Raw genomic sequence first — 22,804 nt, forward strand, 5'->3', positions numbered from 1 at the left:
CTCCTAAACCGTTAGTTCTACGGGAAAATTGCATGTGACCTTTCTTGTAGAGGATGACGAGATCTACAATTTCCATGTAAAAATTCTTTGCTAGCATCAATAGTTTACGAGTTATGGACGAAAAACGAAAAAACAGTTTTTTGTAAATAACTCGTAAACTATTGATGCTAGCAAAGAATTTTTACATGGAAATTGTAGATCTCGTCATCCTCTACAAGAAAGGTCACATGCAATTTTCCCGTAGAACTAACGGTTTAGGAGTTATTGAAGAAAAACGAAATTTTTTGTCAAAAGTTCGCCATTTCGACGCTGGGATGGTCGGATTTCGTCAATGCAAATAAAATGCCAATTAACTGCAATTAACTTGTTAAATACTAAAGTTAGAAGAAAAATGCATAGAACTTCTCTTGTCATGTCTTTTGATGCCAGTGCCTACAACTTCTGTATAAAAAGCAATTTCGACGCGTTGAAATAAAAAGAATTTTGATGTAGGTGCTGGTAATGTGCAAAATTATGTTAAAATCCAACAGTATCGATGCTAGATTGAGCTTGTAAAAACAAGACATATGCTTACTCGTTTTGAATTTTGTCTTCCTAGGGGAAACTAACAGAAGCTCGATCCGGCTCAGTTTCATTGTTACTAGCAATACCTATTCAATTTCCCCTGTACGTACGTCTTCCTCCCCAGGAAATAACGGTTTGCCGCGCGGTAAGTGGCAGGGAACGCGTAAGAAGTCCATTGTTACTCATATAGAAGGGGACAAGAGGGACGTTGGAAAGGTAGGCGAACGATCTACGCCTGTGACTCTACACCGTGTAACGTTAAGTAACTACCGCGGCGAATACACAACACTCTTCATTCCTTACGAATTTCCGGTTAATGTACATGACCATTACAATTCGGTTCGCCTGGCTGTTAACGGTAAAAACAGATTGGGTCAGTAACTTACGTATCGTTATCTCGAACTAAAAAGCTTTCACCTTTACGCGAGATCGGAAGAACAGATAAAATAGGTCTAATATAATTTGGAAGAATAAACTTGTTACGATGTAAAATGATAGAGTGGATGATATTTGTTTCGAGCAATAGAGAGTTTCTCGAACACGGAGTTAGCACGAGATCGAAACTGGACCCTTCGATCCTCTTTCCGTAGATGGATCTTGGGCAGGCAAAGAAACGTCTGACCAGTCTTTGCACTAACCCCTACCTTTTCTCCGTCAGGATCAGTTTATCTCAAAGAATTACAATGAGAATAGGTTGTGGATTGGTTTAAAAGCATAAAATTTGAAGAGAACAAGAATCTCTGTACTACCTTCAATAAAACGTTTATACCTCGAACCCTCGGAACTAGGAGAGAGTTGAGGTTCACAGGTAGACGATTTCGAGGTATCTAAAGGAGCATCGGTGATTCTTATCGAAAATACATATTCTACAGTGCAATGCTGTTTTCGAGTTTATCGCGATTAAGAACGATTCTCGAAACAGGGAGTGTTAGCTTCTATCGTTCATTTTGTTAGACGAGACAGATAAAACTGATTGTGAGACGTACGACGATAAGAAAACCAGCCGAGAAACTAGATCGTTTAACACAGTCGCATTTTATCGTCCACAATAAGAGCAGTGGAAAAATTTTAAATAATGTTACACAAGTCTCTTAATACATTTGATATGGATAATCCATACAGTCCATACGAATTAAGAGGTCTCTATTAAATATTATCTCTGTTTGCGCTTCAAACATACGTTCAGACTTCAATCTAACGTGAATTAATTTCAGAACATATTCTTATGTATCATTGGACGCTCTGACCTGATCTACGATTATCAATATTAGCAAAGATTATACAAACTAGGTTTCGATAAGGCACGTTCTTTACGAGCGAATGAATTCCAAGCATTCGATAGGAAAATGATGGTACTCGAGGTATCGAATAAAAAATGAGAAAATTGTTCCTTTTTACGACGTGGAACGAAGTCGAGAAGGTGGAAAGAGAAATATAGGGCAATTGACTCACTTGTATTTCGAGCAGCAACTCCGTCTTCTTGCGCCTGATGTCGATTAAGATCTTCTGGTGTTCAGGCGTCAATTCTGTGCAACAGAAGGGAACGTAATCTTATTACGTACTCCTGTATTCGCGACTAATTACTCGAAACATTTCGTGAAAAGACGCGGCTCGAGGAATATCAAGTTTTCAGAGTGGACGAGTTTTAATTAAAGAGAGGCAGGTACTTGACAAATTCCCAGAACTCTTAAAACCTAATTAACCCTGAGTCACGTCATTTCATACCGTAAATGCCGTTAAAAAACGGAACATCATAGATTTTATGGATTCATTCAAAGGCTACTTAAAATCTGAACAATTCATGAAACTATATGAGTGCATATTCTAGTTTTTAAATGATAAAATAAATTCCTATCTTAAATACATTACTTATTTCATTTTGTATCAAAATCCGTAGCCTATTAATAGTACACCAAGCAACTTGTAATCGCAATTCATTGGTGCCGAACCAATCGATGACAAACGACTGTGAATGAATGTCTATATAGTAAACCATTCTTGCAAGAATACAAACAGATCGCGGATCAATTAAAGTCTAATTAGAGGAACGTGCAAACGATCAATAATTGATCGTGAACTTGATTGAACAACTTGGTCGATGTCGCCTGTTTCAAAGGAACAATAGGCGCATCCTCGGTGGCAGCCAAGGCGAGGAAGAGGCCTCATTAGAATCAATTTAACGATAATTCTAAAAATAGGTCTTTCAAATTAAGGCTGGGGTCGCGGTACACGCACTGAACAAATGCAAATGGGATTAGACTCCGAAGGGGAACAAGTGGCGGGCAACCAGCTTTTATTATAAACACCTTGAACCGTTTTCTGCAAATCTTGCAGATTCGTCAGACGTTGAATAGGTACTACACGTTATCGTGCCCTCTTTTATATCGATGAGTCAACCGCGTTACATTTACTATTTATATAGGGCTTATTATGGAATTAATCGTCTACCTGTTGACATTATTCGAGGTATTCTAAGAAAGTTTTACCCCTATAATTAGCGCGCTAATTATGTACGGATAAAATCAATACAGCTATGCACGATGCGATATTGATCGTTCTTAAAAGGGAATGAATAATGAGATGGTACCGATCGGAAAGAAGTTAAGTATAAATAAAGTAATTAAGAATGACACGGTACAGATATCAACGAACAGAACGGTATACCGTTTAATCATTCACTAAATGATTATGGTAATGAAAACGCGGTAAGGACGTAAGGGAAGTGGGAATCATGCAGTTTCATACGCCATTCATAATGCGTTCCGCCACCTGCGCTACGTCGTAAGGGTACCGTATGAATACCGTGGCACGACCTACGCGTGAGGTTATGTAATTCGAACGGGTACGCTAACCTCTTCCTCTCGCGCGACAAACGGAAAGTCGCGACTCGGATTAGGCTAGGTTACGTGCCTGAGCGAGACAATTAGATTAGATACCGCCGAAAGCTCGAGGAATGCGTAATCGGGGCCGACAGCCGTGCTCCACAAATCATTAGGACGAGGCGATAAATTTAAATCGCGCTACCGTTACATGATAGAACATCTCCGAAGATGTTGCGCGCAGCATCTTCGGAAGTAATACATGTCGTCGACCTTGATACAGTTCAAAATGTTAGAATCTGTAATGACGATACTATCGTGTTTCCAATCGGAATGACCTAAGATGCAACTGAATGATTCACCGAGATATTTTATATCGACCATCAAGTGTTTCTGAAGATAATCGAATCTGTGCTGCGTATCGAGCAATGTCTTTCTCGAGTATTGGACCTATATAAGTACTGATCGAATCATTTCGCTTAAATCGCTGACTCTTCTCTTGTTCTTTGATGATCTCTCTGATGGGAAACTGCATTTTTGTTGACAGATGGAAAGCAAAGATTCAAAGTATCTTGGAAGATCTGAGGGACTATAATAAAGAAAACTCAAAGCTACGATAAGAAAGCTAGCGTAGTAGATATTTCTCATGCAGGAAGGAAGAGAATTTCGTTTTGTTTACGAGATATGCATAACAGAGAGAACGCGTGCGCTCTGACAGGGAGAATCCAGACTTCCAGCTAAGACGGGATCCTCTGATTCATCTTATTTACCGTGAATATTCTTACCCGTTGTGCCGAACTGATCGACCTGATGAGCACCAGAATTTACTCCCGCACCCCCCAGACCGTCCAGATCCTGCCACATTTCCGAAAACTAACACTTCCCGGACGCACGTACGCACAGATTCACCCACCTTCACTCAAGCGCCATTTTCACTGTGTACCCCGTGTACTGCTAAGTACTGACGCTTTATTCGAGCGACTTAACACCTCCGCCGCTGATACTCAAGCGGCATCTACTTGGAGGAGCGACTTACTACACACGCGCGTTTGAATGCAACGGCATTTCATTTCTGATAATAATCAACACTGAATTTCTTCAAATTGCAATTTATAATCTTACAAAGTTATAATCCTACACACAGTCACCGTTGATGCACCTTTCTAAATGAATCCAAGCAAATGTGCAAATATAACATTTGTAATGTACATTGTAAATAGCCCTTAAAAGCAGAAGTTCTATATACCCGCAAAATGTGTTAAACTAAATGTTTTCAATAATTTATCAATTGAATTTTATTTTATAGCCTATTCTTCAAATATACCTTGCCTTGAAAATATCTTGTCATGCGAACGTAAGGTATGAATCGCGTATTATTCTGATAAAAGAATTTGCAACGAACAATTATCGAAAAGCACAAAGATAGACGCAACAATAATTATTTAATAATGTTTAAACGGAACAATTATAGTTTCGAGACTGTCGTTAAAATCCGCGCCAGGTTCGGCGAGCGCTTTTTCAAATCTCACGTCACTGTAGAAGATCTAACAAAAAGTTTTGGTAGTCTCCGAAACACCGGAAACGACCTTCGGTTCGTTTGCCGCCAAAGCAAAGCCGTGTGTTGCAACGAAATTGTTTACCGTTTCATTCGAGATTGTTCGTCTTCCGATAGATTGATTATTAAAGTTTGACGCGAAATACAGAGCCCGATAAACGGCTGGTAAAAATCGTGGTCGTGAAGTTTACGTATTTTTGGTGAAATTGATCGTTAAACAAAGTCGACGATGGCCAAAGTTCAGCTAGTGAATGTAGCAGTCCTCGACAATCCTTCACCGTTTTTAAACCCGTTCCAGTTCGAAGTCACTTTCGAATGTATCGAAGAACTAAAAGAAGGTAGCGTTTCTCATTTTCCTCGTCCTGCAAAACTTATTATGTGGATTGATATCCATGCTGCTCGCGAGTTAAAATCCGTTCAAATTTTTTTTAGCAATCGTGCTAGGTTAACTTTAACGATTTTACTCGTGATTTTTCTGAGGATAAACCACTGTATATTCTTTGTTAATTAAAACATTAATATTCAATTTCAATGTACCGCATACTAACATTGACATCCTCTTATACAGTCTGAGTAGAATATTGTACTATTGACAATGATGTTGTAGATCTGGAATGGAAGATGATATACGTTGGCAGTGCAGAATCTGAAGAGTTTGATCAAGTGCTAGACACAATTTACGTTGGTCCAATTCCTGAGGGGAGGCACATGTTTATATTCCAGGTAAATTCACATTGCTTGAACATTGATTGAGTCAGCAACAAAATATATATTAATACATTATGTTTATAGGCTGATCCTCCTGACGTCAGTAGAATCCCAGTAAACGACGCTCTTGGAGTCACAGTTGTTCTGTTAACTTGTTCATACAGAGGACATGAATTTGTGCGTGTTGGTTACTTTATAAATAACGAATATACAGATGCAGAACTTAGAGAGAATCCACCGGCACAGCCACAGTTTGACAAAGTGCAAAGAAACATCTTAGGTGACAAGCCGAGGGTCACTAGATTCAAAATAAATTGGGATGATGGAGCTAGCTCGGCGACAAATAATGTGCCTGAAGGGATGGATGCACATTCATTGGAAGAAACATCTCAAGACGCGCCTACATCTACATTGGGTTTCACAGAAAGTACACATAACAGTATGGAAGTGATGTGAATGTTTGTCGATTGCCAATAATACATAAGTTAGCGCAGACCATAATACGATGAATGATGTAGTATGTACCTGGAACGAAGATTGAAAAAGATATTTGGATACTTTAATGTATAAACTCTACAAAAGAATGGATAGCCTTTTATATGATACATTGTTAATTTCCCTTCTGTTTTAAAAAGAACTCGTTCATTGAAACTTATGTGACGTATAATGTGATAATTTGAATATTGAGCAACATTAAAAAACTTATTATTAAAAAATATNGAGTTAGTTTGATCGCACATGAAATATAAGACAAGGTTATTTTCATGCTATCATTGAGTTAATAAACATTCAAGAAAACGGGTATTAACTTCTTATAATTGAAAAATGATCGCATTTTGATATTTTAGAGATATTTGGAACTTTGAATTTGATACTTTAAGTATTATGTATCATGTGCTTATTATTGTATCGTAAATGAATAGAAATAAGGCTGTTTCCACTTTATCAGTGTATGTACATATACTAAACTGAGAAAAATACATATTATGTTTTTTACTTCATTACATTTTGCTTTTTGAATGATTCACCTTCGCTACAATATTTATGCTACTAATAGCAGGTTTTAGGTGCGTTTCATTGTTCAGTGCTACTTACTGCTATTACTGTTTTTGTAACGTAAATGAAAACTGCTAGAAGTTTTCCTTTTTAGGATCATATATTGTAAGATAAAGTAAATGCACTTTCGCTATCTCGAACGTGGATCTTAGATATAATCGTCCTTTCATTACATAATCATGATAAGCACACCCTTTTACAATCTTGAATTTATCGAAAACTATTTTTTTTTCTCTCAGTATAAATAGAAGCAACTATTTCAAAGAAGTTCATTTCTTACATTTACCGTCGCGTAGTTTAGTTCGTTAATGCATTTTATGCTAATGCAAGTGTAAAGTTTGTAATATTAGAATCCATCAAGCAACAATGAATCGTTCAGTACCAGTTAAAGAGGCAGTAATAGAAGTCGTAAGTAATCATAATGAATGTATATGTATATACTTTGCGAATTGATCGCACTGTAAATGGTACGCAGTATCTACATATTCATCTGTGAATTATAATATGTAATTATATTTTATAAGATGGCTACAAAGTCAGTAGCTATGACAGATGCGCGTCCGAATCGGCCTCCAGTTTGGGTCAGACGAAACTTAAATTATAATCCAAACCGCGTACAGTGAGTAGATATACATTTCTAACATTCGACATAGATCATACATTCAATTATGAAAATATAATAGGAATAATAGTTTATTTTTCTCAATAGGCAACAACAAGAAAATGAAGATTCATCTAGGAATGAGAATAACAATAATAAAAGTTAAAATCTTTTGACCATTTACAACATATTCGATAAATATCGAACACATGACTTTGTCACAACTTCTATTTACAAATTCAAGCAAGTTCTTTTAGTTAAATATAGAGAATCTTCTAATATATGTTATTGTCATTATTTATCCCCATCTGAAACTACTACAGCGTGTCTGAATAATGAAAATCAATTCAGATTACATTACTTTCATTCGATAGAATAAAAAACGAAATAATTGAAGTTTCCAAAAAACTGAATAATTGTGTATGAATTATTTTAGAAGTAACTCGGGGTAAAAGGTACTGCGTTTAGGGCTAGGAACAAAACGCAGTCTTTTTTGTTCGCGAACACTTACAACCCTGTTCGAATTTCGAATTGCGCACAATTGTCTCGCTCCCTCGCTGCGGCTTCTGTAGCCGCAGAAACGAGATCGGTCGGGCCCATTGTTTGTGGAGAACGGTGGACCGTCATAATACAGCTACACCACTGCCACCACCCCCACTACCTGTACTCCTCTGGAGCAGGTTCGAACACGTTCAGTTTCACGCCGACTCCGGCGATTAGCGACGTTAGATCGCAGGTGAATTTCGTACGGTGTGCAAGTGTTTCGTCACGTGCCAGATCGCGCGCGAATGAGCCTGTCAACTGTCTGTGGACGATTATTGCGCGCATGCAAATACCATCAAGGGAATAATACGTATTTTCGCCCTTTATACGCGTGCATCGTGTCTTCCAATGGTGAGTAGCAACCAATTTTTTAATTCCTCTACCCACGTCTCATCTCTCACCTCTTCCGCCTGTCAATCTTTAATCACGTTTTATCAAACGAGTTTCACCGTCCGACTTAACACGTAATTGCTCTGTACTCTGTTGCTACATATGCGATATTAAATTGATGGTGTGGCGAATGCAGGTTAAAGAAAAATATATAACGAGATCAGACGTAATCTGTTTCCAACGTAAATGAATTTTGCAATTCCCGAAACTTACCAGTCTGGATCAACAAGTTCAAGATACATGCGCTTATCAGGAATGGTGTCCTATTTCCTAACGGAATTAGAAACAAGTTTACTAACATGGTTTACGGTATCGATTGATGAGCCGTGGATCAAATCACGATACTACTGTTATCCATTCCGCCGCTTCTCATTGTTCTGACAAATAAAAAGAGTTCATTAAGATTAGCAACCCCACATTAAGATTTCATCATCTTTATTTGAAATCTGATGATTTTCTTCATTGCCAATTAATCAATCGGAAAACCGTGGTTCATTCGATTAATCACTATTTTCCTTTGTAAACAGATTTATTTTGTTGCGGAGAGCTCCGCAATTGTTATCACTAACACCTTCCACTTTATTCGTCTTATATCGAAACTGAATTTTCATCCGAACAAGTAAAATTGATTAGATAGAAATATGAAGACTTTACTTTCATTATAATGCGCAGTAATTCGTATAAATCGCAGTGTGATCTTGTTAGAACCGGAATATGTGCCCCTCGATTCTAGGTACCAGGTCGTGCGACGATGAGTCACTCGACCACCATTTTTTTTTTTTTTTCGTCGGGAATCTCTGGAGCCAGTGCAAAGCGAGATACTTACCTTTCTATCATAAAGAAGTAGGAAAGAATAACTTTAAATAAGTAACTTTCTATTTCTTCCCATGATTCATTGATAATATTATTTCATTTTAATAAACGATTACAAGTTATTATTCCGAACAATGAATCCTTCAGCGTTGCGAATATCAAATGTCAATCAACAATGTGTATCTTTGCTGTCTTCACTGGCAATTTTTACATAAATACAGAAATTCTCTATTAATAATTAGATTGGCGAACTTTTAAAAAAGCAATATTTACGAAATAAAAACGTAGCGATTATCACGTTCCTCGCGCGAATGCCGCAAACATTGTTTGCTATCGTGTAATATGTAGTACAGTTATCAATTAAAAGAGAGTATGAGATAATATGCCACGAAAATCGATACATGTTATTAAAATTGTATTGATTCAGATGGATAATCCAGTGATAAGAATTCACTTTGTAGTTGATTAAGTGCGCATTTTACAACATTGTTGAAACCAATGTACGTATTTCAAACGGTAATAATTAATTGATAAAAGAGAAATGTGCATGAAAATATACGGTTGATTTATAATACAAAATATGAAGCGAGTTCAACCTATTCAATACGTAATTGATGCTGTCGACAATAGAATTATTCTTACATATTTACATTTCTTAGAAGTTGAAGAAGTGTCTAACCGAAAAAATACAGCACGTCATACTTGCGGTCAATGTACTGTGCGTGCTCTGAAATGGAGGATACTTGCAATCAAAATGGTTGCTGATGTTCGAAAACTGCAGACTCACGCATCTCTGCAACCGAATCAGTTCATCCGATCTACTAACGATAAAATTACGATCCATTTTTATTCGTGAACATTTAGTAAATTTAAAAAAAAAACTCTTAAAGCTGACTTGATATTGTCAACATTTTTAATTTTCTGATTATGACATGATATTGTTTAATAAATTTCTACATATGGGAAATGTTTAATATAACTTTCAGATTATTACTGTAACCATCGAATTATTGAAAAAGAAATTACGTATTAGTAAAATGATCGTTTAATCTAGAAATGTAGGTCGTAGGCAGTAGAGTCCTTGGACTTTAGACCGGAAGTGCCGCGCGTTCCTTACCCTGTCTTTCCTTATGTACGAAACAAACGCGACTTCTGAGTACTCCTAATTTTCAAATATAATTTGTTCCTCGAGTTTTAATTCGATAGGTAAAACATTTTATGATAGAAAAATGATTTTTAATTAATATAGATATTTTGCACATGTTTCTCTTTCAGGCTACGACAGAGGGAAAATCTTGTCATGACGACAGTGACTGTTCAAAGAAACAGTACTGTTATCACGTAGCGAAATTATGCGTGGATTATACGCAGTGTATTAGATATAACAGAGAAGAAAATGCTGAAAAGGGAGCAAGAGATCCATCTCAATGTGGACCCTGCCTTCCCGGGTAATAAAATTATCGATATTCTCCTTTTTCCTAGTTTTAACGATTTTTAATCGAGACTTCGAATGATCGCAGATATACCGCCGACGAATTAGTTACGGGAGAGATGGCAATGCTATGCAAAAAAACCAATAATCAGGAAAACACATTCGGTAAGAAACATACTCGTTTAACTGTTTCTAACCGAGTTTCATTTTAATATGCTTTGTTTCATATAGAAGAAGATGGGCAAGGCAATAATACGCTGGTCTACGTAATGGTAGTTGTGTTGGTTTTCGTTCTTGCTGCTTGTATCCTCATTTATTTATTTTGTCGAAGACGTAAGTAATAAGTATCGATATACGTAAATAGGAGCGAAGAAATACAGGTTTGAAGTTAATTTTTTGCTATGAAATGTTATTAGGTTCGCCAAAGAGACAAGGAAAAATGAAACTGGGCCAAGAACTTCTCGCGGTGGAACCAACTGCCCCGCCGTTAGAAAACAGTAAGTACCGTGTTCGTTATGGATTGATATATTTCTTAATTGCACATAGCTTTTAATATTTGGCGTAACACTAAACCGAAAACATATTTTCTACAATAGCACAAAAGTACGACACTCGTTTGCTATTAACCAAGTGGGTAGATTTGGAAGCTTCCCACCCGTTTTTCTTCATACAATTCGAAAATAGCTATCCTCACGTACTTCCTCTTTTATGCGATTAGAAAAAAAAGAAAAACCGCTGAATAAAGTTACCGATATCTAGCACCGTAGTTCGTAGCTTCTACATCTTAAATGTCTTCACTCTTTAACACTATGTGTATGTTTTGAATCTACTAACCGTGAATAGAAACGGTTAATTCGTTTTTATACGAAGCATACAATTATTTTACAGTATACCTACCTACTTGAACGCCGAATTAACTACGAGCGGTTCTGAGCGCGGTAATAATATGTATAGAATAATGTATGTTATATCGACGGTGTCGACGAGTGTCTGGGTAAGGTGCTCTACAAATTACTGCTTTTCAGGTACTTTGATTAGTTACAAAGAAACGTCCCCCGTCTCGTCGAACAACAATCAGAATTTAAAGGACAAGAATAGACTCGCACGCGCTTCGGGTTACGTGCCTCCCAGATGGATTCGACCAAATCCGAATTACAACGATTCAGGTAACGAAAACCTGAATGTCATGGACCAAATGAACGCTGTATCTAATACATCAGCCGGTGACAATTCGAACTGGGCGCCAGAGTAAGTAATTATTATTTAACGATTTTATAAGTTCGTCCACGAATATATTGACATATAAATATTTTGCTACAGGCAATTGGCAATCGAAGTCACCGACGGAGATGTAATTGGATACGCAAGGGAGCAGATTGACAACACCTTAAATACGGTTTTAGTCCAAGCGAATAATCCTCCTTCATTTAACGCCGCACAAGGAAATAATAGTAATAACAACGATGATAATAATAATGCTTCGTCATCCGGATCGGACAGTGCTCAAGGCAGTCGAGAACGTGGCCGAACATCGAATATTCTGATCTCCCAGAAAATATCTATGAACGTAAATTTAATTAATGGCGATTCCTGATCTCGAACGCGTCGCGTTCAAACTGTACATAAATTATTAAGAGCCATATTTAAATAATGCGACATCAAACTTAGAATGTTTGTAGCGAACAAGAAGTTGCTATGCCTCTTCGACAGACAAACTGTATTCAATCTTTTTCATAGACTCGAGAAGAAAACTGATCGAAATTTTATCATACCATCAAACATATCGTAATTTGGGACCATGATATTATGAAGTAATAATTCAAGCTTAAGAAGCAGAAATTATATTTTGGACAGTCAGCTAAACCGAGTCTAGTCAATAAGTCTAAGTGTATACAACTGACTGTTACAATTTTACGATACCTAAAATCTAACGATTCTATGCTCACTTTAATAATTCACGATTTCTTTGGAATGCAATTTAATAGAGTTTTAATCTATAGAAAATGTAAATCGACATTACGATCGTGCATAAATATTACATCTTATTTATTTTCGTCCTTCACAGTTCACATTTTAAAAATTAATAGTGAATGCATCAATTGCAGAAAGAAGTATACTGTCTATTACATTTGATGTCGATGGCTGGTTAAGCTTCTCCGCATATTTTTAGATATTAAGTAATATTGTTTTTGTTATTTTCATACGAGCGTGGTAATCTTTTTATAACCAGTATATTCCATAATTAATGTATGCCAATACTAAATATTCTTGAGATTAAGGATAATTGAATATATTAGACAAAAAGTGCTCAATGGTTTGCGGCACGTCGTGTTGGCGAACAATTACACGTAAAAAAAATGTGATAAGTTTCATGATAAAGAAATATCTATGTTAGACATAGTTCTTGTTAATTAGTAATACTTATAGTATCATAAAAATGGATTAAAGTTTCCCTTGTTCTCGAATGTTTCGAAACGAAATATAATATCTAAACAATCATTCACAAGAAACATTACACTTGTGATGTAATTTTAAGAGCTTAAAATTGTTTAAAACTATGTTAACATGTTTTTTTTAGAACATGGTACTCTACATACTTAAGATCTGTAAATGTTATTATAAATTATGTTATCAATAAGATACTCTGACACTTATACACATATTGTAACTCCATACAATTTTTATATACTCCATTTTATCAGGCGATTCCTGATCTCGAACGCGTCGCGTTCAAACTGTACATAAATTATTAAGAGCCATATTTAAATAATGCGACATCAAACTTAGAATGTTTGTAGCGAACAAGAAGTTGCTATGCCTCTTCGACAGACAAACTGTATTCAATCTTTTTCATAGACTCGAGAAGAAAACTGATCGAAATTTTATCATACCATCAAACATATCGTAATTTGGGACCATGATATTATGAAGTAATAATTCAAGCTTAAGAAGCAGAAATTATATTTTGGACAGTCAGCTAAACCGAGTCTAGTCAATAAGTCTAAGTGTATACAACTGACTGTTACAATTTTACGATACCTAAAATCTAACGATTCTATGCTCACTTTAATAATTCACGATTTCTTTGGAATGCAATTTAATAGAGTTTTAATCTATAGAAAATGTAAATCGACATTACGATCGTGCATAAATATTTCATCTTATTTATTTTCGTCCTTCACAGTTCACATTTTAAAAATTAATAGTGAATGCATCAATTGCAGAAAGAAGTATACTGTCTATTACATTTGATGTCGATGGCTGGTTAAGCTTCTCCGCATATTTTTAGATATTAAGTAATATTGTTTTTGTTATTTTCATACGAGCGTGGTAATCTTTTTATAACCAGTATATTCCATAATTAATGTATGCCAATACTAAATATTCTTGAGATTAAGGATAATTGAATATATTAGACAAAAAGTGCTCAATGGTTTGCGGCACGTCGTGTTGGCGAACAATTACACGTAAAAAAAATGTGATAAGTTTCATGATAAAGAAATATCTATGTTAGACATAGTTCTTGTTAATTAGTAATACTTATAGTATCATAAAAATGGATTAAAGTTTCCCTTGTTCTCGAATGTTTCGAAACGAAATATAATATCTAAACAATCATTCACAAGAAACATTACACTTGTGATGTAATTTTAAGAGCTTAAAATTGTTTAAAACTATGTTAACATGTTTTTTTTAGAACATGGTACTCTACATACTTAAGATCTGTAAATGTTATTATAAATTATGTTATCAATAAGATACTCTGACACTTATACACATATTGTAACTCCATACAATTTTTATATACTCCATTTTATCTTTCTGTGCCATTATCACTTTTCTATACGAATTACATGGAATGACATACATATATCATAAATAAAGGGCATTGACGTAATAAATATGATCTCTGACGGTCAAGAACATTTTACGATGTAGCATTTCATTATAAATTAAGAAAAATAAAATACAACAAGAATTGCAGTTTATTATTGACGTCAAATCTACCTATCGCATGAAACCCATTTTCGGTCACTTGCGAAGAATAAGGTAAAGAAGTTCGTTCCCTTCGTCGACTTTAAGAAAGGTTTTTAAAACTACTTACATTATAGAATTAAAATCTTTACTTACAACAGCGAGACATCTTATTTCATTTGCCATAACACGAATGAAAAACTAATAAACGCGAAAGGACTGTCTGCACATTTCAAAGATTTTTAAGAGACTGAGTTCACGTTTCTGGTAATTACGCATGTGTTAGTGTGACTTACTAACATACGTGTAAGATTTGAGAAATTTCGATCATAGCGCAACGTAGATTTCAGTTAGATTTGAGAAACTGCTTGCTCAAAGAATGATACTGGAGTTTAAACTAATGCTGACATGTGTCTTAGTTTCTAGCGAGCCGATTTTAATGAATCGCGATTGAAATTAAAACAAATTTACATGCAAAGAACATCATCTTGAACAATCTGGTTTAACCAATTCGAATCGCTAGTAGCAAAGTGTTGGCGCTTGTAGTATATGCTAAGGTTCTCAGTTTTCATGGCGTCATACTTGGCTTCATTGTCAATCGGAAATGTGAGGGATACAGTGATGAGTGGTTGTGCCAGCCAAAGATCCTATTGGATTTTTTAGAATGGCTATTATCAGTTTAATACTTATCCTGATTACATTCTCTTATAGGCTGATGTTGTTTTCCAATGGTACGTGCATCTATTCCCGTCTTCGGTAGAGGTTACTCCATAGATTGTTTCCCATTAAACAAACGCTCTTTGCATTATATTAAATTTATTTTTGTACCACTACGACTGTTTATAAGTCATTTCTCAAAACCTCTCCTTTCGACCAACGATTCCAAGTGAATTTTTCTTACCGTCATTATCTTTGCTGTCATCTAAACATTGTGTTTTAAATCGTAGGATCGCCAACACTTCTGTTTGTTACGCAAAAGGATATTAGAATGGCCAATGTCTCCCGTACTAATAAAGTGACTACTATTATCAAAGATCTCGCTGAAGGTGCTGCTATAGATTTCTATTTTGAGAAGAATTTAGTGTGCTGGTCAGACAGCGGTCTAGAAATAATTCAGTGTGTACAAACAAATGGCACTCACACCAGCGAAAGAACAATCGTCGTGAACTCGAGTTTGATTTCTCCCGATGGTTTGGCTTGTGACTGGTACACGGGAAAACTGTATTGGACGGACGGAGAGAAAAACAGGATAGAAGTGACTAGCATCGATGGCCAGCACAGAAAGGTCCTCTTTTGGACGGATATCTATCAGCCGAGAGCCATTGCTCTTGTGCCGATGAAGAGCATACTTTTCTGGACCGATTGGGGTGATATACCAAAAATAGAAAGAGCGGCAATGAACGGGGATCCATCGACGAGAGAAGTGATTATTTCCGATGATATATTTTGGCCAAACGGTTTGACGGTGGATTACGAGAACGAGCTGGTTTATTGGGTGGACGGAAGACTAAGATTTATTGCGGTGATGGATTACTATGGAAAGAATAGAAAGAAAGTAATAGATCAAGGATTGGATTATCCCTTTGCAGTAACGTTTTTCGATCACAAATTGTACTGGACCGATTGGAAAACTTGGTGTGTACATTCATACGATGTTCATCAGACTCAGTCACATCCTAGAGAATTGCTGCATGGAGAATATATTCCCGGAGACATAGAAGTTTGGGATGTGAGAAGACAACCGCGCGGAAATCATCCTTGCGAGAAGAATAATGGCAACTGCTCGCATTTGTGTCTTTTAAGCATGACCGAGCCTGGGTACAGTTGCGCGTGCCCTACGGGTGTTAAGCTAATAGATAATTATACTTGCGCCGATGGACCAGAGGAATTATTGTTAATAGTTCAGAGGAATGAAATTTGTCGAATTTCTTTGGACTCGCCGGATTACACAAACTTCGTATTACCGCTAACAGGTATCAAGCACGCAATAGCGATAGATTTTGATCCCGTACAAGAGATGCTTTATTGGACGGACGAGGAAGCTTTCGCGATTCGCAGAGCTTCGCTAGATGGTTCTAATCAAGAAAATATCATAACGACGGAAGTTGAAAATCCAGATGGGATAGCTATCGATTGGTTAGCTCGTAATCTTTACTGGACGGATACAGGAACGGATCGAATCGAAGTAGCGAGATTGAATGGAACAAGTAGGAAAGTATTGATAAACGAGGATTTAATCGAGCCGAGGGCGATCGCGTTAGCTCCAGAATTGGGATGGATGTTCTGGACGGACTGGAATGAAAAGCGGCCGAAAATAGAGCGCAGCAATCTCGATGGTACTGAACGTGTTCTTCTAGTAAGCAAAGACATCGTTTGGCCTAATGGAATTGCTCTGGATCTCGTAAGGTGGAAGATTTATTGGTGCGACGCAAAAACGGATAAGATCGAGGTATGTAATATGGATGGCACTGATAGAAGGGAAGTAATTACGGATAATCTTCCGCATCTCTTTGGATTAAGTTTGTTAGGAGATTACCTGTATTGGACCGATTGGCAACGGCGTAGCGTAGACAGAGCGCATAAACTTACGGGCGACGAAAGGGAAGTCATTGTTGATCAGGTTCCAAATGTCATGGGTTTGAAAGCGGTGCATTTAGGAAAAGTTAACGGCAGTAATCCCTGCACGAAGAAGAACGGTGGCTGCAGCCACTTGTGTTTAAATCGGCCTGGGAACAAATACGTGTGTGCCTGCCAAATCGGATACGAGTTAACGAAAGATAAGAAAACGTGCGTCGTACCAGATGCGTTTATGTTGTTCGCAAGAAAAGAAAGTATCGGCAGGATCAGCATCGAAAATGCGAATAACGATAACATCATCCCGTTGACCGGAGTTAAGGATGCAACCGCCTTAGATTTTAACATAGCGGACAATCGAATTTATTGGACTGATGTTAAGTTAAAAACTATTACGAGAGCTTTTATAAATGGTTCGGAGATGGAAAGAGTTGTTGATCTTGGTTTAGAAACACCGGAAGGCTTAGCGATAGATTGGATCGCTCACAATTTATATTGGAGTGACACAGGAACTCGAAGGATAGAGATGGTTCGATTGGAAGGCTGTAGTCGTAAGGTTCTTGTTTGGAGCAATATTATCGAACCTAGGTGTTTGGCTCTGGATCCCAACAGAGGCCATATGTATTGGACAGAATGGGGAAATTCGGGGAGCATAGAAAAATCATTTTTGGATGGAACACACCGCGAAACGATACTTCCTAATATCGGAAAAGCAAACGGACTAACGATCGATCACTCAACGCGAAAATTGTATTGGGCAGACTTATACACGCCAGCTATCGACAGCTTCGATCTACGCACAAGAAAAGGGAACACGATTATAACCGAAAATATTGTTTATCCATTCAGTATTACTCAGTATCAGGATTATATTTATTGGACAGATTGGAATACAGGCGATATAGAGAGGGCTAATAAAACTAACGGAGCTAACAGAGTGAAGATACACGATAAAGTAGAATCTGTGACGGATCTGCTGGTCTTCCATGCGTCTAGGCAAGCAGGATGGAATCCTTGCGCGTTAAACAACGGAAATTGCACTCACCTCTGTATAGCTTTGCCTGGGGAGAACGAGAGCGTATCCAATTCTTCCAGATGCGCGTGTCCTACTCATTACAATCTCGCAGAAGACAACAAGACTTGCATTGCACCGCAGAGTTTTATGATGTACAGTGTACGCAATGCAATTTATCGCTTTCTCCCTGACACCGACGACTGCCCAGACGTAGTCCTCCGAATTCAAGGTTTGAAACACGTTCGAGCTATAGAATTTGATCCTATAACTCAACACATTTATTGGATAGATGGTCGAACTTCATCTGTCAAAAGAACTTTGGAGAATAAGACTCATTCCAGTATAATGATATCTGGAAACTCTGGGCATCCGGTGGATCTTGCTCTGGACGCCCTGGGAAGATTATTATTCTGGTCCTGCTCCGAAAACGATGCAATCAACGTAACGAAACTTGACAACGGTTCTGCGCTGGGCGTCGTAGTCAAAGGCGACGGCGAGAAACCGAGGAATATCGCGATACATTCGGAGAAGAGGCTGCTCTTTTGGACGGACATCGGGAGAAAGATGAGAGTGATGCGCAGTAAAATGGACGGGAAGGAAAGGATCGTGATAGCGACCGACCTCGAACAGCCGACGAGCATCGCGGTAGATGCAACGTCGAACGTCGTGTACTGGGCACACGGGAGTCAGATCGAGTGCGCGGAGTTCGATGGGAAGAATAGGAGGACTCTGGTTTCTTCTGTCGGACAAGGATCGACCGCTTACCTCTCTGTCTCCGGCGATTTTATTTACTGGTTTGACAGGGGAATATCGAGTCTCGAACGTATTAACAAATTTGGAAGTGACAGAAAAGCGATCATAAATAAAGCACTCACTGACTTAATTACGATACGTACTCCACAAGATGACGTGATGAAGACGCACATTTGCAGTCCGTTCCGCGATTACGGAGGATGTTCGCATTTTTGTATAGGAACCACATCTTCCAGGTACGAATATTTCTCATATTTAGTCAGTGGATTTTCTCTGACTTACCCAAGAAATTGTTTTTAGATGCTCCTGCCCGAAATCTTTGGTCTTATCGGAAGACGAGAAAACTTGCAGAGCTGCGCCAGCTTGTGGTACAGATCATTTTACTTGTGCCGCACCTAACTCTGCGATACCGAAAGATTGTATACCCGCGACATGGAAATGCGACGGTCAGACCGATTGCCCCGACGGGAGCGATGAACTAGGCTGTCCTGCTTGCAGTCGTGATCAATTTAAGTGTCAAAGTGGTCACTGCATTGGTAAGGTTATTGAGATGAGTGTATCAGTTTGATGAGAACCTGCTGCTACTGGTACATCGTTGTAAACAAATTTTTTAGATATGTCCTGGGTGTGCGACGGAACAGCTCAGTGCCATGACGGTCTGGACGAAGCCCATTGCTGTCGTCAGGGCCAATTCCAGTGCATCGGAAACGGTGTTTGCATCCCCGGTTCTCTCGTCTGTAACGACTGGGAAGACTGTGCCGACGGTAGTGACGAATTCCCCTCTTCGTGCAGTCGCCCTGGTAATTCGCGAGATGGGCACAGTTCGTTAGAATCCGGGAAAATTGCCTACGTTATTATCGTGCCTATTGGATTGATCGTGACGATCGCCACAATCGCTTTCGGATTTTATTATTGCCGAAGGAAATTCATGAGCAACGAAGAGCTGCCCGATATCTTGCACGATTCAGCTGGCGATCCTCTGTCACCGAAACCGGCGAGGCTAGCAAAACCGATGTTTGCGCAAAAGAACTGTAGAAAAGATTTGAAAATCGGAATGGAGACTGTACGAATGTCGATGCTGAATGGGAGTAGCATAGGATCTAGTTATGATCGGAGTCACATCACTGGGGCATCGAGTTCGACCAGAGGGAGCTCGACTGGGGGTTATCCCCAGGAGACGCTGAATCCTCCTCCGAGCCCAGCGACTACGGCCAATTCTACGAGGTGCTCGAGCAGTAATGCGTCCAGGTACAAACCTTATAGGCATTATAGAAGCATAAACCAACCACCGCCTCCGACTCCTTGCAGCACAGATGTCTGCGACGAGTCTGACAGCAATTATCCTGCCAGGTATCGGTACGAAAGTGAACCGTATCCACCACCTCCCACCCCGAGATCTGTTTACCAAAGCGACGCTGGGATCAGTTGTCCGCCTTCTCCCAGCTCACGATCCTCTACCTATTTCAGTCCACTACCACCGCCTCCTTCTCCAGTTCCTTAAATTTCTCGACGATTGCAACGATTTAGACTTATTTTCATTGATAAATTCTCATGTATCTTTTGATAGATGAAAATTTATATTCTTCGAAGTTGTGAAACAGAGACAGAAACTTTTAAATCGGGATATTGAAAAATGTTTTAGTTGTTTGTAATAATTTTATAATTTGATAATTACGTTTTATAAACTGAATGTTGGATATTACGGAATTTTTTTAGTAACAAAACTTTATACGCGATAGTTGTGTATTTCTTGCCAAACGAAATTTCAGAGTTTTATTTGATAGTTTTTCTTGTAACGTTATCGAAGTTGTTTAAGCAATGATGTGCATTTATACAAGAACTTTTTAATGCTTGTCTCTGTAAAAAGTTTATACCATTGTGCCTCTTAACTTTACAATGTAAGTAATTTCAATCGTAAAAAAACTGTAAATAGTGTAACGATGTATAAAAATTGTATATGACTTTTAACGATTAAGACATACGTTGATTAAAACAGGAGATTCCTTTTCGCGTCTCTACTATTTTTAGGTGTGTAAGACGATAATTATAGTCTTACTTTTAAAAGTATACGTACGATAGATAGCGAGTAAGGAATTAAACGCGTAAATTTCATATTTACAACTAAAACATATCAACAAACAAACTAAGATAGTAAGCGTAGCAATAACTGTTAAATTTCGTTTCCATACAAGTAGAAGAATCGACAATTATTTCGAACGAAAACGGAATCAAAATAGGTAACAAACTATGATAATTAAATAACGTAAGAACATTTACTAATCGTAAAAAAGAAAATATTCCATGATTTTCGATCAGGGAAACGAGAGACACGTTGTATTTATTTACATTTTTACGTGACTGTTAATCGGTACGCGGAAAGTTGATAAGTTACAATTTTTATATAATTACGTAAACGTAAACGTAAAATAACGCTGTTCCTGCAATTTTTTCATCGGACTGTGCCATAAAGTAGTTAGAATACTTGCTAAACGAAATTCAAAATTCAAAATTCAAAATTGTATATACGAGGTGTACGATAGGTTCGCGTGTGTGAAAAAATGATTTCTACCTCGCACTGTTATACGAGTCTTGAGAGAACGCTTTAGTGCCCGCTCGATTGCCGAAGTCTCAAGTTCGCGTTCAAACACCTGTTCCAGGGATTCCGGACAATTACGAATTGTCTGGCACGCGGAAAAAGTATTTTTTTTAAGAACGCGTTAGCAAAAGTGTCTTTCAGGTATCTTCCAAGCGGCAATCGAGTCAACACTATCGTACATATATGTTCTATTAAATTATTAATTCTCGTTTTACATTAAAGACTGAAGCAATTCTTCTATATATTTCTTTTACATTTACAACGAAAACTATATTATCCTATACATATGTAGCATAATTGTATAAAGAAATAAAACTTTTGTTACATATTTTATACGATACTTATTATCATTCTCTATGTAAAATGATTTGAAAATTATGTATACTCCGATAATTCGAAAAAAAATATATATTATTAAATATTAACTCTACACCTCGAATTAATATCTCCCTCTAATAGTTCATACAATTATTGTTTATTCCTTCTATTTAAGTACAAAAACGTATGTGATTTAACATATAATATATATATATATATACTTTTTTTTATTAAAATTTATTTACTATTTACACACGCAATATCTGTGTACAATCGAAGAACGTAGAAATATTAATAAAAACATTGAATAGAATACTATGTATACTAATTCACTATACAGACGCGATATTTACATTAGTCCTTTCTTATTCCTACCTATTTTATACACATTTTACAGGCTGACGCGCGCCACAACTATTCTTAACACCATTTTGCCACTTCCCTTTTTGTACAAATATACATACTTAAATTTCTCTGCTAAAATTATAAATAATTGTTCCTCAGGCACAGGTACGGTCCATTCTTGACGGCAGTCAATTATCATTATTTATTCTCAAGCCGCTGCTTAACTTAGATATTAAAATGTTGGAAATTCTTCAACTACGTGTGTCCAAATATTAAAAGCTGATTTTATTATATTTTATATACACTGAATAATAATAACGAGTCTTGAGAGAACGCTTTAGTGCCCGCTCGATTGCCGAAGTCTCAAGTTCGCGTTCAAACACCTGTTCCAGGGATTCCGGACAATTACGAATTGTCTGGCACGCGGAAAAAGTATTTTTTTTAAGAACGCGTTAGCAAAAGTGTCTTTCAGGTATCTTCCAAGCGGCAATCGAGTCAACACTATCGTACATATATGTTCTATTAAATTATTAATTCTCGTTTTACATTAAAGACTGAAGCAATTCTTCTATATATTTCTTTTACATTTACAACGAAAACTATATTATCCTATACATATGTAGCATAATTGTATAAAGAAATAAAACTTTTGTTACATATTTTATACGATACTTATTATCATTCTCTATGTAAAATGATTTGAAAATTATGTATACTCCGATAATTCGAAAAAAAATATATATTATT

General features: G+C 37.2%; 4 protein-coding genes across 8 annotated transcripts in view; 3 read left to right on the plus strand and 1 right to left on the minus strand.

The window, feature by feature from the left end:
- LOC113464892 (uncharacterized) overlaps positions 1 to 4,850 on the minus strand; it is a 10,390-nt gene extending 5,540 nt beyond the window's left edge. For 3 of the 4 annotated variants that reach the window (XM_026817474.1, XM_026817476.1, XM_026817477.1), the window contains exons 1-2: positions 4,154 to 4,850; positions 2,017 to 2,090 (exon numbers count right to left, since the gene is read on the minus strand). In XM_026817474.1, the coding sequence (XP_026673275.1) occupies positions 2,017 to 2,090; positions 4,154 to 4,247 (168 nt within the window). In that variant the 5' untranslated portion in view covers positions 4,248 to 4,850. The remainder of the gene's footprint in view (positions 1 to 2,016; positions 2,091 to 4,153) is intronic. The other variant, XM_026817475.1, reaches the window with a different exon arrangement.
- A 131-nt stretch (positions 4,851 to 4,981) lies between these two features.
- asf1 (histone chaperone asf1) lies at positions 4,982 to 6,359 on the plus strand. Its single transcript, XM_018032387.2, has 3 exons — positions 4,982 to 5,276; positions 5,546 to 5,661; positions 5,731 to 6,359. Exons 1-3 carry the CDS (start codon positions 5,168 to 5,170, stop codon positions 6,100 to 6,102), a joined length of 597 nt encoding a protein of 198 aa, XP_017887876.1. The 5' UTR covers positions 4,982 to 5,167; the 3' UTR covers positions 6,103 to 6,359.
- On the plus strand, positions 6,356 to 13,135 carry LOC108629685 (uncharacterized protein DDB_G0292186). 2 transcript variants are annotated; one of them, XM_026817473.1, is made up of 8 exons: positions 6,356 to 7,321; positions 7,412 to 8,197; positions 10,325 to 10,497; positions 10,570 to 10,646; positions 10,713 to 10,814; positions 10,898 to 10,978; positions 11,507 to 11,729; positions 11,802 to 13,135. In XM_026817473.1, exons 2-8 carry the CDS (start codon positions 8,195 to 8,197, stop codon positions 12,073 to 12,075), a joined length of 933 nt encoding a protein of 310 aa, XP_026673274.1. In that variant the 5' UTR covers positions 6,356 to 7,321; positions 7,412 to 8,194; the 3' UTR covers positions 12,076 to 13,135. The 2 variants fall into 2 exon arrangements, with proteins under 2 accessions (XP_026673274.1, XP_017888012.1); XM_018032523.2 differs by having other exon boundaries at positions 6,356 to 8,197.
- A 1,649-nt stretch (positions 13,136 to 14,784) lies between these two features.
- arr (low-density lipoprotein receptor-related protein 6) lies at positions 14,785 to 22,066 on the plus strand. The gene is made up of 4 exons (XM_018032500.2): positions 14,785 to 15,187; positions 15,404 to 19,034; positions 19,099 to 19,334; positions 19,413 to 22,066. The coding sequence occupies exons 1-4, from the start codon at positions 15,121 to 15,123 to the stop codon at positions 20,297 to 20,299; spliced, it is 4,821 nt and encodes a 1,606-aa protein (XP_017887989.1). The 5' UTR covers positions 14,785 to 15,120; the 3' UTR covers positions 20,300 to 22,066.
- The last annotated feature ends 738 nt before the right edge of the window (positions 22,067 to 22,804 follow it).

Source organism: Ceratina calcarata, unplaced genomic scaffold (genome assembly GCF_001652005.2).
Source record: "Ceratina calcarata isolate Rehan_Ccalc_2016 unplaced genomic scaffold, ASM165200v1 scaffold579.2, whole genome shotgun sequence".
Lineage (NCBI taxonomy): Eukaryota > Metazoa > Arthropoda > Insecta > Hymenoptera > Apidae > Ceratina > Ceratina calcarata.

Bases quoted from the DNA above. Each gene is read 5' to 3' on its own strand.
- arr (XM_018032500.2), top strand. From the start codon at position 15,121: ATGGCTATTATCAGTTTAATACTTATCCTGATTACATTCTCTTATAGG. The intron at 19,035-19,098 runs GTACGAATATTT...AATTGTTTTTAG, and splicing joins ATAGGAACCACATCTTCCAG to ATGCTCCTGCCCGAAATCTT. The intron at 19,335-19,412 runs GTAAGGTTATTG...CAAATTTTTTAG, and splicing joins TCAAAGTGGTCACTGCATTG to ATATGTCCTGGGTGTGCGAC.
- LOC108629685 (XM_018032523.2), top strand. The intron at 10,647-10,712 runs GTAAGAAACATA...TGTTTCATATAG, and splicing joins TAATCAGGAAAACACATTCG to AAGAAGATGGGCAAGGCAAT. The intron at 11,730-11,801 runs GTAAGTAATTAT...ATTTTGCTACAG, and splicing joins AATTCGAACTGGGCGCCAGA to GCAATTGGCAATCGAAGTCA.
- asf1 (XM_018032387.2), top strand. From the start codon at position 5,168: ATGGCCAAAGTTCAGCTAGTGAATGTAGCAGTCCTCGACAATCCTTCA. The intron at 5,277-5,545 runs GTAGCGTTTCTC...ATGATGTTGTAG, and splicing joins TATCGAAGAACTAAAAGAAG to ATCTGGAATGGAAGATGATA. The intron at 5,662-5,730 runs GTAAATTCACAT...TTATGTTTATAG, and splicing joins GGCACATGTTTATATTCCAG to GCTGATCCTCCTGACGTCAG.